The 15,784-nt window shown below is 39.1% G+C and overlaps 1 protein-coding gene across 1 annotated transcript in view; it reads right to left on the minus strand.

The window, feature by feature from the left end:
* Window positions 1-3,884: 3,884 nt before the first annotated feature.
* Window positions 3,885-15,784, minus strand: part of LOC112850736 (complement C5-like) — a 41,797-nt gene continuing 29,897 nt past the window's right edge. The window contains exons 17-21 of the mRNA XM_086683886.1: window positions 14,217-14,411; window positions 11,527-11,611; window positions 9,533-9,606; window positions 7,313-7,429; window positions 3,885-4,083 (exon numbers count right to left, since the gene is read on the minus strand). Of these exons, the coding sequence (XP_086540012.1) occupies window positions 7,344-7,429; window positions 9,533-9,606; window positions 11,527-11,611; window positions 14,217-14,411 (440 nt within the window). The 3' untranslated portion in view covers window positions 3,885-4,083; window positions 7,313-7,343. The remainder of the gene's footprint in view (window positions 4,084-7,312; window positions 7,430-9,532; window positions 9,607-11,526; window positions 11,612-14,216; window positions 14,412-15,784) is intronic.

A 15,784-nucleotide genomic window follows, 5' to 3' on the forward strand; every position in this document is an offset into this window, starting at 1 on the left:
GCTGTTTCTCTAAAGATACAATGCTGGGGAAAGCTCCTTGTGCTCAGTACCACCACTAATGGGCACTTGCTTACCAGTCAATAATTCCCAAGCATACTCTTGGGGTGCCTAGGTGGCTCAGTCGGTTAAGCCTTTGACTTCGGCTCAGGTCATGATCTCAGGGTCTGTGAGTTCGAGCCCCGCATCGGGCTCTGTGCTGACAGCCTGCAGCCTGCTTTGGATTCTGTGTCTCCCTCTCTCTCTGACCCTACCCCGTTCATGCTCTGTCTCTGTCTCAAAAATAAATAAAAATTAAAAAATAAAAATTCTCAAGCATACTTTAAGTTCTTAAAGAGCAGCAGGTTCAGACAGCTCCTTGAAAGCGCCACCTGCTGGTAGTAACTTAACCGCATCCCAAAGCCGACTGGAATAATTTGTGCTGTGCTGATGGCCAGTGCTAACACATAACACCTTCTCCAAGGTAGACTCAGACTTCCCTTTTCTCGTCCCTTCTGAGAACTAGTTTCTTCAGTTCCTGGAGAAAGCAATGCCTACCTTGCCTTCTTATAGGAATGCTGAAATGTGATATCCCTGAGCATTGGAAATCATATAAACATGTAAGGAGTTCTTATGATTATTTTTTTAAGCATCTTATCTCTCCTGCTTTATCAACTTCTTTCTTTCTGCCTCCAAACATGCAGAAGTCTCCATTAATTGGACAAAAAAAAAAAAAAAAAGCCAAATATCACAGAACTTTTCAATGGATTTTTCTCCAAAAATCACTGCTAAACCTCTCAAAGGCTTAGTCTGCTCCCTTTTTAGAATTTTCTTTTCCTCCATTTGTCCATGGACTCCCCCTCACCAGACTGCTGCACAGATATCTTCATGGAACTTATTTAGAAAGAAAATAAGGAATGAATAAAATGATTGCTCAGCAGCAGAGGCCACTTGATGTTGGTTGGCATGATTTGGCATTGTTCTCATTTTACACACAAAGACCCTGATGATCAGAAAGGGCTCAAAGGAAGGAAGGGGGCCTAGAATCACACAGAAAGAAGTAGCCAAGGCCACCTGTACAATTTGAGGGTCCCAGTATAAGATGAAAATGTAGACCTGCTTATTCAAAAAGTAAGAAAAGGTGAGGTATTAAAACATAAAAACCTTTTCATTTCTTCTGTGGTCTCTTCCTCAACTTGCAATGGTGTTTTTTACTTGCTATTTTTAATGTTATTCTAAGTCAAGGAAAATCAAAGGTTTAAATTAATGGCGTGAATTTTACCATTCATCTTCATTTAGTGCAATGCTAGTTTTAAATGCTAATACAAGGGCACTTAATTCATATGTAGAATCACCAAGACCACGCAGTTTGTTTTTCAGATCTCATACATGCATGTATACTTTGTTCTTATCAGAACATTGGAAATGCAGTGCAAAACAAACTCAATTGTTATTTTACTTTTTGACATGTGTGTATTCTACCAACACTCTCTACCTTTGCTTACTGAAGAGTAAGAAAAGCCTGAATGGAAAAGGAGCTATGGGTTATCCTGCATTTCCCCTTCCTTCTGTGTCATCATATTTAGTTTAAGTCATTGGCTAATAACATGAACAAGAAAGAATATGATGAGTTTCCTCTGTCATTTGTGTTTCTTAGAATGCCATTGTGGTGGTTGTTTGTTTGTTTTTGCATTCAAACCAAGTTCTGGCTCCAAAGGAATATATGGCCTCTAAAGGCTGTCAGCACCCTGCTTGTTGAGTCATAGACATGACATACTTACTTTGTATTCACTTTGAGTCTCCCTAAACTGCATTGTGGGTCCACTGGTATTCTGTGTGTATGGGGTATCGTGAATGCTCTATGTGAATGGGGTGAAAAGGAATGGTGGGCACATGTGTTTGCACATATCTCCTCTGTTCACCTACATGCTCCATTTCCCCATCAGACTTATAAGACACAGGTTCAAAGATATAACTATTAATAAATTCAGAAGTGTGGGCCCTTCTGAGTGCTGGGCCCTCTGTGACTGCACAAGCTGCATGTCCACGAAGCCAGCTCTGGAGTAGCGAAGCCAGGAGCAGAGCCATATATGACTCCAAAGTCTCTTAACATCACATGGAGTCTCTTCAAATAACACAGGGCAAGTAGCAAAGGGATTGCAATCTGGGAGGAGAATGATAAGGATGGGAAGATGGTTGTCAAAAGGACACAATAGCTCAGTTACTTTAGGCAGACGTACAGACTGGCATGAGCTAGGAGATATGACCTGGAAGCAAGCCAGCTCCCACAAGGGTGGAACAGACAGTGTCCTAGCTTGTAGATGCTTAGAAAGCATTCCTTTTGGCAGCCAGCATCTACAGGGCACTTTCAAAACGAGGCAAAAGAGAGGCAGCCAGTATCAGGCGTCTAAGAAAGTGATATCTTAACAGGTAGGTCATGTTGGAAAGCGTTCCTCAAGAGGCCAGGCAGAAAATCACATTAAGATGGACTATTGGCAACTAGGTAGGACCTACCTAACTATACGGCTGAGGTCAGGGGATGGCCATGATGGAGGAAGGGTCTCTGATCAAGAAACAGACCAGGAGGGGGAGTCATCATTTAATGGGCACAGAGTTTTTGTTACAAATCATTAAAAGGTTTGGGGTATAAATGATATTGAAGGTTACACAACATTGTGAATGTATTTAATGCCACTGGGTTGTATACTTATGAGTGGTTAAAATAATATTATGTTATATATATTTTACTATAATTTTTTTAAGCTGCAAAGAAAAAAGAAAGATAGACCAGGGAGGAGGCAGACATTCAAAGATCAGAATTGAGGCATATATAATATGAGCAAGGAGAAGTAGATGCCAAATCCTATACCACATGTACTCAGCACTTAATAACATCTTGCCTCTAGACCACATAGAATCACTTCTGGAAGTTCTGCACTTTTCCCTTAAGAAAATAAGATCTTGGGGGATGATGGATGTGATCTGGCTGGGGTGAGGGTAGGGCCTCTTAAAAGCTTTTCCCTACTCTGTTAGGGGAGCAAGAAAGGCAGTTCAGTGTGGACATCTCTGGTGGCCTCTTCACTTGCTTGGACAGGTTTCCTCATCTGAGCAGCTACTATGCCAGCTACTGTGGGACAGAACCTGGGGCTGAGACCATAGGGATCTGGGAAAGAGGGAGGGCTAATTCTGCCACATAAGGGGGGGATCCTGTGCACCAAGCCCTGGCACAGGCCATGGGTAAGGGGCACCTTGAGAACTGCTAAGACCATGGTTTGGGCTTGGAATTGTCTCTCAGAATTCCCCAAGGGTCCTTGGAACCCCAGCCCCAGGTGCCACATGGGATCTAGCTTCAAGTGCACTTGGCGAGAAGGCCTGTATTAGCATCCTAGCTCTCCCTTTTAAGAATAATGTCCTTCACCCTTGTGAAATTGGTGGAGTGCATGCCAGGTATCCCTGGTTTAGGAATGAAGGATGTGGTGGACAGGGATGGGAATGTTGCAGAGGCTGGGATGAGATAGGGAGATGGCTGGGCTGTCATTAGGGATGGAGAGAGATGAAGGATGGCTTAATCAGATGGAGAAGTCTGATAGCAGGAATAATCTATAAAGGATGGAGAAGAGAAAGAGAGAAGAGAGAATTGAGATTTAGGTATGCCTGCAGTCAACCATTCAACAAATGTTCACTGGGCACCTAAAATGTACCAGACAGTGGTTGGGGCAGCAATGGGGAACTAGACAGGATGTTCAAGGAACTTGGGGTCTAGTGTTGAAGACAGACCATCAAATGAACAGTTAAACCAAACTGTGATGAGCGTTATGACAGGGGAGCTACACAGGGCCAGAGAAAGAAAATGAGTTTATAATAATCAGAATTAGGTTCTGCTGTATATAACACGCAATCAAAATCCCTGTTGCCCAAATGAGGTATATGTTTATTTCTTTCTCACATAAAAGAAGTCCAAGGCTGCAATGGCATTTCCATATGTCCTCAGAGGCAGGGGCCATTATTTTTTTGTTCCACCATGCTATCACCTAGCTTCCATCTTCAGTGTTACCTCATGGTCCATGTTGGCTGCTGGAACTCCAGCCATTGTTTGTAGGATGAGGGCTGCAAAAAGGAAGGCAGAAAAGAGATCCCTCCCTGTTGAATCCACTTGCTTTGAGCAGCCTTCTCCAAAGTCCCATACATACATTTCATGAAGAGACTTGGGAATAGGCTGTGCCCAACTTCAAGGGAAATGAAGGCCAGCTAAAATTCAGGTTTTGATAATAAGGAGGAAAGAAAGAATGAATTCCAGGTTAGTTAGTACTCGCTGACACAAGTGTTTTCATCTTTTGCGTTCCATATTCCTGAATATCAAAACATGATGTTGAATTCTAGCAGAACTCCCAAAGATTATTATTTTTGGCAATACAGAGTATTCTTTTGTAAGGAAAGGCAGAATTCATAAATATATTTAAATATTTCATTTTAAGACCTTGAGCTTATGGGGGGGGGGGAGGTGAATTTTTCTGCCAGGAATGTACTCAACTAAGGAGATCTTTTCTCTGGCCATCAGTAGCCAGAGATGAGCAAACCACCACAAAGATACTCAAGGCAAGGGCAAGGACCCGGGGCCAAACAGTACAAATCAGGGTATCAGGTCAAGTTTGGTCAAGCACACCTTGCTATTACAAAATTATCTCAGTTGCAGAAAAAAGGAAATTTCTATTGACAACAGTGGTAGGTGGTGTTTTGGAATTTTTCTGTTTTTCTGCTTCAGCAGTCACTTCTTATTGCCATCTCAGTGCCCGCCACCTGAGTCAATGCTAATAACTGTGGGCTGAATGAACACTGGCAATGAATTTGTCTCTGAGAGATTCCCTCTTTTTACTTGCTTTAATATAGAATGACTTGAAATCCATAACTTCAAGTTGCCATAGTATTTCAAAGGAGTCAAGGAGCTGAGTACAAACCTAAAGGTTTAGTTATGGTGCCAGAATTTGGGGTTGATGTCTAGGTTTGGATCTCTACTACAGGGCTTGCTCCAGGGCCCTCACTTCTAATAAAAGCATTAGAAACAAATTAGAAATAAAAGTGGGCACCATAAATAGGAGCAGTTCACTGCTTTTGATTCATCTGTTTAATAACCTCTTTCTTTTTTTAGGTAACCATTTATTTAGTGGGTTTATAATTGGGACAGCCAATCAAAAGTGAGTGACCCCATTACTGTTTTTAAAATGGAAATCAATTCCCAAGTAAGGTTAAGTGTGCTTTTATTCTACTTGAGGCCTTAATTAAAAGCATAAATAATACACATAAATCTTATGAATGCTGAACTCTGAAGGAAATGAAACCGAGCCTATTCCAATATATGAAGGAAGAAGTTAAGATCTATGTGAAGCCTCTGTCCAAAAGGCAATTAGCTGTCATTGCTGGCCGGTTACTCAAGCCAGTGAGAATTGTTACCAAATAATGCGTCTCATTGAGGCAAATCGTGCCACTGAAAAAGACTTCTATCTGAACTTTTCTTAAAATGCTTTTTGAACAAAAGTGAATCCAAATCTATGATTCTCTCAAATAATTAAAGTATTTAGAAGAATATAATTTATGAAGCATCCTTACTATGTCATCCTGTACATTTGTATTTATTTAAACATTCATTCTTGTGCAAGGTGTTTTCACATCCATGATCTCATTTGGGCTTTACAACTCTAAACATGGTGGTTAGGATAAATGTTGAGTTCAGAGAAGCCAGGTGACTTGCTCAGGCTACACAGCCAAGTATGAGCCATTCCTGAGCTCGCATTGAGACCATGCGTTTGTTTGACAGTCGTGCACACACTCTGGGCAGGCAGGTGCCGAGGATGCAATCATAGAGACAGTCGCTGCTGCTCTCAGGGAGGAGCTTCAGTGTGTGGACTCGTGAATGAGTCTGCTGGGGTTGGGTCCTGGTTCTGCTACTCACTGTTTGACTTGCACAAATTAATCGCTGTGTGCCTCAGTTTCTCTATCCGTAAAGGGAGAACAAATGAAATATCTACTTCATAGGGTTCTCGTGAAAATTAGGTAAATGAATTCTTGCAAAAAGCTTAGGATGGATCTGACCTTGATTAAGTCCTCAGTAAATGTTAGGTCGGATTAGTAGGAGAGACAGACATTAGCTATATAAGCATGCTTATGAGTGTAATGATAGACTTGAGATAAATAGAAAGGAAAGTAACAGTTCTATCAGGGCTTGGGGCTAATAGAAGGTTCCCCAAGAAAATGGCTCTCACTGGAACTCTGAAAGACAAACTGGTGTTAACTATATGGTCATTCCAGACTGAGATTTGGGGTTTTAATTCCTGGATTACATATTCATTTTTAAATATACTGCAACTCTTAGTACAATTTATTTAAGACCAATTTGTTGATCTAAAGCATATGGAATCGATTATTTTCTATAGTGAAAAGAACACAAGCCTAAAAGTCAAAAGACCAAAGTTCTAGGTTTAGGTCTGCCATCAACTCACTGTAAGACTGGGAAGGGTCCTTTAGTCTGCTTCTAGGAATAATTTAGAAGTTCAAAAGAATGTTTACCTCTAAGCCTACTAGGGTCTGGCCGCAATAAACTGTCCATGGTTTCCCCTTTCCATATTTATGCTGTTTTATCATCATAAAATACTCCAGTCGTTATTTCTACTTGTGAAAATCCTACCCATTCTCTGAGATCCATTCCAAATGTCCAGAGTGATGTGGGGGTGGGACAGAGATGATTTTATCTGCCAATCCTCCTACTTTTACAGAGGAGGGGACTTCCACTGCCCTCCCCAACATTAGCTAGTACAAGACTTTTCTTTGTTTTGAGGTGAAATTCATATAACATAAAGTTAACCATTTTTAAGTGAACAATTCAGTGGTATTCAGGACACTCACAATATTATGCAATTACTACCTTTATCTAATTCCAAAATATTTTCATTGCTCAAAAAACAAAACAAAACAAAAAACAAAAAGCCCTTACCCATCAGGCAGTTACTCCACATCTCTCGCAGCCCCCAACCCCACCACTGGCAACTACCAGTCTTGTGCTTCTGTGGATTAATTTAAGGAAGACTTCCCTCAACTCCCACCATTCCCAACAAAAATATGACCTTATTCTCACCTAAACTTCCATTCCTTTTCTCTGGTGATACGTTAATTATATACAACTTGAGAGTCTCTCACTCCTTCCCCCTCACCCCAATCTTCCCTGATGTCAGATCCTTTTGCATTAAGGGCAGTGTTCGTGCCACATTAAAGTGAATTGTGTGTAGTGGATTTACCATTAGATTTCTCAGCCCTTGACTCTGGTGCCACATATTTACCTACTTACTTAGGAACTTTAGTGTGGGAAACTGTCCCTCTTAATTGACTCTTGCCACATTGTTGTCTCCGACCAGGAAACTGTCTTTGTGCACCTGGAGCTGCAGCACATCAGCAACACACAGACCTGTGAGGGGTGACAGCGCACAGAAGCACATTAGGGGGCCCCCAGGGTACTTCTTCTTCTCCAAAATTCTTGTATTTTACTTGGAGGAAGAGAAAAAGACGATATTGAGTTTCCTTTTTTTTCCCCCTATATTTCTCTCTTCTTCTTGAAAGTTCTACTTAGTGATGCTTATTTCTCGAATCAATCAATACTTAGTCTACCACCACGGGCCACTGTTCTAGCTAATGCAGATACAACAGTGAACAAGACAGGCAAAATCTTCCCTCTAGTCACGAAGACATAAACAATATGTGATAAACTATGAGGCAGTGACACATATAAAGAAGATAAGGTCCGGTACACAGGTTGGTCAGGGGAAGCCCGGAACCTGTGGCAGAGTGAGCCACGGGGCTATCTGGCGGGCAGGCCTTTGTCTTCAACATTCAAATAATGGCCATAAACAAAGAGGCCTTATTATGATTATTTGTAAAGTTAAAAAAGTACCCTTTTGGTTATAGGAAAAATCAAACTTATATAAACAGTAGAAAGAATGGCATAATGAACCTCCACGTTCCCACTACCCAGCTCAGTGATTATTATCAACTCATGGCCAGTTTTGTTTCCTCTGTACCCATCTCTCCTGAACTTCCTGAAATATCTTGAGGCAAATCTCAGTATCACATTATTTTCTCTGTCAATATTTCAGCATATATCTCTCAAAGACAATAACTTCTGTTTTTTTAACCTCACTGTCAAAAACAATGAGAGTTTTTAGTATCATCAAATATCCACTCAGTGTTCACATTTGCACCACTAGTTTGTGAACTTCAGCCACCACCACCACAACAAAACATTAGTAACTTCCATTAGCCTGAAAATCATTTCCTTAAGGCACTGGATAAAAATATTAAGTACACACGCACAACATTTTTTTAGGCACAGTCTATTCAGCTCCAGGTATAGGCCTGAATGTTCTTAGCTTGCAATGATTGCTAAATCAGGGAATGATGGCAATGCATCCTGGTGATTCATGTGCACTTTTTCCCCTAACACTTCAATATTTTTGGCCACCATGTAATAGGAGCTGAACACAAGTACATTACTCAGCTGAAAGCAGCCAGCAAATGAGGAACCGAGTACTATGACACAACGTCCATTTGCCCCACATATTTTCATCGGCTCCATTTGGCCATCAGCTTCCCCAGACGTCTACACATTTCTCCATAACTCAGCCACCACAGCCATCCCTCACACAACCTTCTGTTTAGCTACCTTTACTTGTGTTCTTTTTAAAGATTAAAGTACTGTATGTGCTATAACATTTTCTGTTAGAATTTAATATCTTTGGAACTTTATCAGACTATTGTTCTTTTGTTGCTGTTGTTAGTGCTCTGGTTACAAAATTGCATAGTTGTTTTTTTTTTTTTTTTTTTTTTAGCAGTCTGTCTCCATTTTTCAGTGTCTCTATTTTTCAGTGTAGCCAAAGACATTAATACATTATGGAAACCATTTAATGGGTGAAATATTGAATTATAAAAAATGAAATAACATTTTTTTTTTAATTTGAGAGAGAGAGAAGGTGTGCACAAATGGGGGTGTGTGAGCTGGGGAAAGGGAGAGAGAGAGAAAAAAAAAAAAAAATCCCAAGTAGGCTCCATGGTCAGGCAGAGCCTGATGTGGGGCTTGATCTCACAACCCTGGAATCACGACCTGAGCTGAAATCAAGAGTCAGATGCTCAACCAACTGAGCCACCCAGGCACCCTTCAAATAAATATCCTTAAAAATAATTTACAAATGATATTGATTTGCACTGTTACCCATAGTTTGAGGGAAAACTCAGTAATGAGTCCTGTTTTTATCTTCCACCTCAACCTCCCAGCAAATCATAACAGTTTTAGGAAAGTAGGAACTTCAAACTGTGGCTCATATAATGATGGCTTACAAAAACATTAAATGAACAAAATATGTTCAAAAACATATAGATAAATCTTTTTCATACGAGCTTACAATGAGAGTCTAAAATATGCTATTGCCAAAGTTCTGGATAAACCGTCAATAAAATGATAAACATATTGCAATGAATAAACTGCTCCTTAATTCAGTATATCATACTAGCTGTTTACCTTGATTTGAGATGCCAACACCTTGAATTTCCCAGGTAGTTAGAGAATCAGGTAGCGTCAACTCTATCTGATGCCTAGAAAATAAAATATTTCACAGCTATCACACACAGGTGAGCCTTAGTTAACCTGGAACCAATTTAACATGGTCTATTAATCAGAAATGTTTACAGTTTTCACATATGGGCTCTTGAAGCAAATCACAAGAAAACAAAGTTAAATCAGTGACCATAGGTGGGGAGAAAGTCAAGAAAAGAACAAAGGACAACAAGGGACTCCTACATTCTCAGGATAATTGCCTATACACCAATTAAGTTGAAATATATGAAATTGCTGTGTGGGTCAAGACTGCTTGGTTACAGGCATATACATATGGTTTGGCATGGATTGAATGTTTGCATCCCCCCCAAAATTCATATGTTGAAATATAATCCCCAGTGTGATGGCATTTAGACGGGAGATCTTTGGGAAGTGCTCAGGTCATGAGGGTGGAGCCCTCATGAACTGAATTAGTGTCCTTACAGAAGAGGTCCTGGGGAATTCCCTCATTCCTTCTGTCATGGCTATCCGTGAACCAGAAAGTGGGCTCTCACTGAACATTAAATCTGCCAGTGCCTTGATCTTGGACTTCTCAGCCTCCATAACTATGAGAAATAAATGTCTTGTTTATAAGTCACCCAGTCAGTGGTTTTCTGTTATAGCAGCCCAGATGGATTAAGACATGGTTCAACATACTCCCATGTTTTGTTTTCATTGCCCTACTTTTATAAACTGAAAGGGCTGTGATAAGTTATCAAATTAAAATTATATTATTTTCAGTGAACTCTACTTTTAAGAAAAGTAGAGTAATCAAAAACAATTGAAACAAAAAGGAATTTTCAGAATATCAAAGTCCATTTAGTCTAAACAGTACATTTCCTAAGTGCCTATCATGTGCATGGCACAGTCCTAAGACTAAATACAGGGATAAGTAACAAGCTGTCTGCCTCAAATAACTTATTCTAGAAGAGGAGAGAAATATGTAAACAAATACATGATCACAGAGGTAATAAGGGCTTCAATACAAGCATGTACAAACTACAGTAAGAACGCAGAGAGGTAAGTATTTAATTCTTTGGGGGCCACTTTCTGGTGAACCCAGTGTCTGAGTTGGTTGTCAAATGTGAAATGCCTTTTGTTAGGAGTGGAGGGTTAAGAAAGAGGATTTCCAGGAAAAGTTAAGAAAACTGCACAGACCAAGTACTGCTGGAGCACAGAGGGCACAATAAAGGATAGTGGCAAGGGCTGCTGGGAGATGGGCTGGAGCCATTGGCAAGAGCAGTGGATGAGAGGGTCTTAATCTACATTGATTTTGCCTGATGGGTCATGGAGAAATGGTTTTAGGTGGGGAAATGGCATGATCAGATTTGGATTTTAACATAATCACATGGGTGGCTGTGCTTAGAGAGTGAATCAGAGAAGTGGATAGAGCTGGAATCAGGGAGAGTAAAGGAGGCTGTTGGACATCAGGCAAGTCATGATAACTGAAGAAAAACTGATCATTTCTCAAACCTTATGGATAATCGGTTATTTACAGCGTGTGTTTATAATACAAGGAAAATATTGCCTTCTCTTATTTGTTACGTAGATAAATAGCATTGGAAATAGATACCTAAATGGATGATATACATTGTTGGTGTGTTTGTTACACACCAGAGTCTGTTTAGAAGTACTGAAACAACTACACAGAAGTATAATGCCCAGATATCACCCCAAACTACATGCTCAGTATAAGTTCAAGGTAAGTGAAATGGCATTCTTCTACAAAGATCAGTGCTCAGTTAACCCTGCTATTGAGGGAAAAACCAGCCCAATAGCCAACCAAATTAACCTTGATCAAATGTCAGTGCTATCTTTAATAATCAAAGAAACCCTCTGAAGATTGACAGACCACTTATATATCATATTTGAATATTTTTTAAAATTCCTAAGGAAAAGACAATAAAATCTTAGAATACCTTTTAGAGACATGATGTACTTCCCATAACCCATTTTCTAAAAAAGTGCTTCTTTCAAACATTATTGGGTACCTGCTTGGTGCATCTAAATTAAAAATATGAAAACACAGGGTAAACATAACATACAATAGAGTTACATGTTAAAGCATGATGGCTAACTTTAAATTAAATATTTTAATGAATTTGATCAAACATTTAATTTTTGTAATATCAAAATAGGAAAATAAAATCCTCGATTTAAGGTGTCTAATATGCATTACATGCAAAAAGCAAAATACAAAATGGTAACCTCCCATAGGTATGAAACAAAATGTTATACAGAGATACAGCTACAGGTGTAGACATAAATATTTACATAGGCAGAGAAAATTTCTGGAAAGATAAAAAATTTTAAACAATGGCAATGTCTTACTTAGAAAGCAGGTAGTACAGGGGTCAGGAATTTTTTACCTTGTACTTCACACTCTTCTATTACAGTATTGTTTTTGTAATGAAAACTAGTGCAAATTTTTAATAAAAGTGTAAAGAAGGATGTGCCAAAGCAAATCAACAAAAGGCAAGAAAGGATATAAAGAAACAATAAGGAAGCATATTCAACAGAAAATATAAGAGAACATGAATAAGTATAAACTCAACAAACTTGAGTGGGCTTAAAATATCTCATTAAAAGTTAGACATTCTCAAAACAGGTTAAGAAAAGAAAACTTATCTAGAAACAGATTTCAAAGCTATACAACAGCACCAAGTGATAGAGAAAAGTTTAAAATAAAGGGATAGAAAACCATATACAGGCCAAATACTGACAAAAGATAAGCTAGTAGTTAAATAATAACTTCTGATAAAACAGAATTCAGAACAATTTAAATGGGGTAAAAAAATATTTTATGTGGATAGAGTTACATTTTGCTAAAAAGAAGAGGTAGGCATAAACTATGTACTTAAGAACACAGCTTTGAAGTACATACAGCAAAAACTGTAAAAAATACAAGGAGACACCTGAATCAATAATTCATATGAAAAATAAATGTAATTAACTTACAAAGTTAGAAAAAGAACAATAAAACAAAAAAAAAAGTAGAAGGTAGAGATTAATGGACCATAGAAAACAGAAAACAATTATAGACGTAATCAACAAAACTAAAAAATTGTTTCTTTAAAAAGATCAATATAATAGAGAAAGCTCTGGCAAGTTTGAGAAGAAAAGAGGACATGAATTAACATGGAAGGCATTATGCTAAGTAAAATAAGTCAGGCTAAGAAGGACAAATATCATATGATTCCACTCATAAATGAAATCTAAACAAAACAAAAACAAAACAGTAAGCAAACAAAAAGCAGGATCAGACCTATAAACACAGAGAACAAACTGATGGTTGCCAGAGGGAAAGGAAGTAAGGAGTTAGAAAAAAATGGGTGAAGGGGAGAGGGAGGTACAGGCCTCTCCAGACAGGCAATGAATAAGTCATGGGAACACAAGGCAGAGCATAAGGAAAACAGTCAACTGACAGAGGTTTTTTTAATGTTTATTCTTAAATATTTTGTTGATTTTCCTCTAAATTTTATTATTTGGCTTTTTTAAGCCTATAGGTTATATTACTTTCATATATTTTTTAACTAATAAAAATATTTCAGTCATATGCATTCATAAGTTTAGGAGGATTTCCCAGCAATATCACTATTATTGAAGATTTAAGATAAGTTTTATATTTTTCAGAGCTTACTTGTTTATACACTTTTATAAGTTCATGGAAAGGCACAAGGAAGTTATTAAATCCTTTTTTTAAAAAACGTTATTTAACAAGGAAAAAAATTGTAAGTATGAGAGGTAACAGATGGTAACTGAACTTACTGTGGTAAACAGTATTTCACTATATATACATAATCCAAATGATTATGTTGTGCACCTTAAACTTACACAATGTTACATGCCCATTATATCTCAATAAAATTGGAAAAAAACTAAAAATAAAAAATTTAAAAAATAATGTAAAAGTTACTGACTTTTTAAAGTACCAGATTAAACTAACATTGCAATATTTTTCTTAATTATGATCATGCCTTAACTTGCATGATCTGCACAGTACGGCAGTTAAGTAGAATTCAGATGAAACCAAGGAAAATAGGTGGAAAAGGTTATTAAAATTAAACAAAATTGTAATAAAAGTTGTACTCATCAGGATTTTCCATGAAACCATGTGAAATTGAAGTAAAGGAAACTCTTTTCTGTATATACTTACTGGGATTTCTTCTACTTCTAAAATTTCTTATTGGTTATGCTTTGTGGCAGAATCAATAATGATATTTTGATTCTTCAAAGTCTCCTATTGTCTCTTTGCAAGATTTTAAGTATCACGTGTGGTCAATGATGTGTGTACAAAATGAGTATCACAGAATCATTCAGTCAAGTATTTCCATTTCACAAACTAGCTCTTAGAGGATAAATAACGACCTGCAACGCTACACACTGAGTTAGTGAGAAAGCTGGTCAGTGGGACTAGTGGGACTAGTGGTATCCAAACTAGTATTATTGCCACTGACCACTCTGTTTTTTTCAAGCCAAATTGGCAGGAGTTCATACTGCATCTTTTCTACGTTAAGCCAAATTTGGAAGTACTTCTTCCAATGGCAGCACAGACTCTGCTTGCACCCTCTTACTGTACTGCACACAAAACAGGAGCGCTTACACATACCATGCCTTCCGATCATTACATAGATGTAAGACGACTCCTCCCGCAGTTGATTTGCCAGCTCACAACACTGAGAGAAAGCTCTGGAACAACGTGGGCCAAGGGTAATCTTTGCAGCTCTCTGCTCACAGCTCTCCTCGCTTTTAAAGGCTCCGTCATAACAGCACTTCTGGATCAATGGGTGTTTGAACGTGGATGCTGAGATAATACAACTGCTCTTAGTCAAGTACAGATTCAAAGTCTTGGGGCTAGACTTACAGGCTCTGGTTCATCTTCCTCCCTGGTACCCCCGGCTCCACCTGCTCCAGCACCAATGGTCAACCAGCCCCTGCTGGAACAGCTATCAGAATGGGAAGCTGCTTCCTCTCCAGGCAACCTGTTCCATTTCAGAGAGCTCTAATTGCTGAAAAACTCTTCCTGACATCTTCTAAATGAAACTCTCACTCCTATTTCTTTATAGGTACTCATGGAATTAATCCTCTTGTGCGGCAAAAGTCACATAACCACCACTTCCTTGAATATTTGAAGACAGTCATCATGACTACCTAAATCTCATCCTTTCTCCAGTAAACATCCCTGAGGCTTTTTTATTTGGACCATGTTTTCACAGGATATGGTTTCAAAGCCCTTGTACAGTCACTCTCCCCTGGACACGCATTTGGCCAAGAAGGTCAAGCCAGCCAGCACAAAGTCTGAGTGAGTGAATAGAAGAGTAAGAACTTTCACTGAGGTTGCCCTCCTGTTTTCTCAAAAACCTCTGAAAGGGACCTTAGACTTGGTCATGTCTTCTCTGTCATTTAGAAAGGAGGAAATAATAGTACAGATAGGGGAAGAGACTTGTCCCAGTGGGTGTAGCTGCTAAGAGGCAGAGCCAGGGCTGGAGCTAAGAGGCAGCATCATGTAGTGAAAAGGCCACTGGGCCACAGAATAGAAGCTCTGACACTTGTGGCTGCCCCACCTCTTCCAGTCATCTGGACTTTGCAACACAGTTCAGTTTTCAGAAACTCATTTTGCCATCATTAAATGATTATAGTTTCTGCCTCGCCTAGGTCAGAGTGTGGCTTTGGTGAGAAAGAGCTTTAAAAAGAATGAAGCACTGGGGCACCTGGGTGGCTCATTTGGTTAAGTATCTGACTTCGGCTCAGATCATGATCTCGCGGTTCGTGGGTTTGAGCCCTGCATCAGGCTGTGTGCTGACAGCTCAGAGCCTGGAGCCTACTTTGGATTCTGTGTCTCCCCCTCTCTGTACCCCCCCTCGCTCATTTTCTCTCTCTCTCTCACTCAAAAATAAATAGGCATCAAAAAATTTAAAGCAATAAAAAATAAAAAGAATAAAGCATTAAACATTAGTTCCTCCTAAGCTAAGTGCTTTACCTGTACAATCTCATTCAATTCTCCTAAGAGCAGAGCAGAGAGAAATTATCTCCATTTAACTTGGCAAAGATCACTTAGCTGTAAGTAGTAAGCTGAGACCCAAACCTGGTCTCTAATTCTAAACACATTGTTTTATGTGATGCCTTCTAAATATGCTTTTGTGGCAAATCCCTGCTGGAAATGGAGGGGGGGGCACT

The sequence above is a fragment of the Puma concolor genome, chromosome D4 (genome assembly GCF_028749965.1).
Source record: "Puma concolor isolate L17-30 chromosome D4, mPumCon1.1.hap2, whole genome shotgun sequence".
Taxonomy (NCBI): Eukaryota; Metazoa; Chordata; class Mammalia; order Carnivora; family Felidae; genus Puma; species Puma concolor.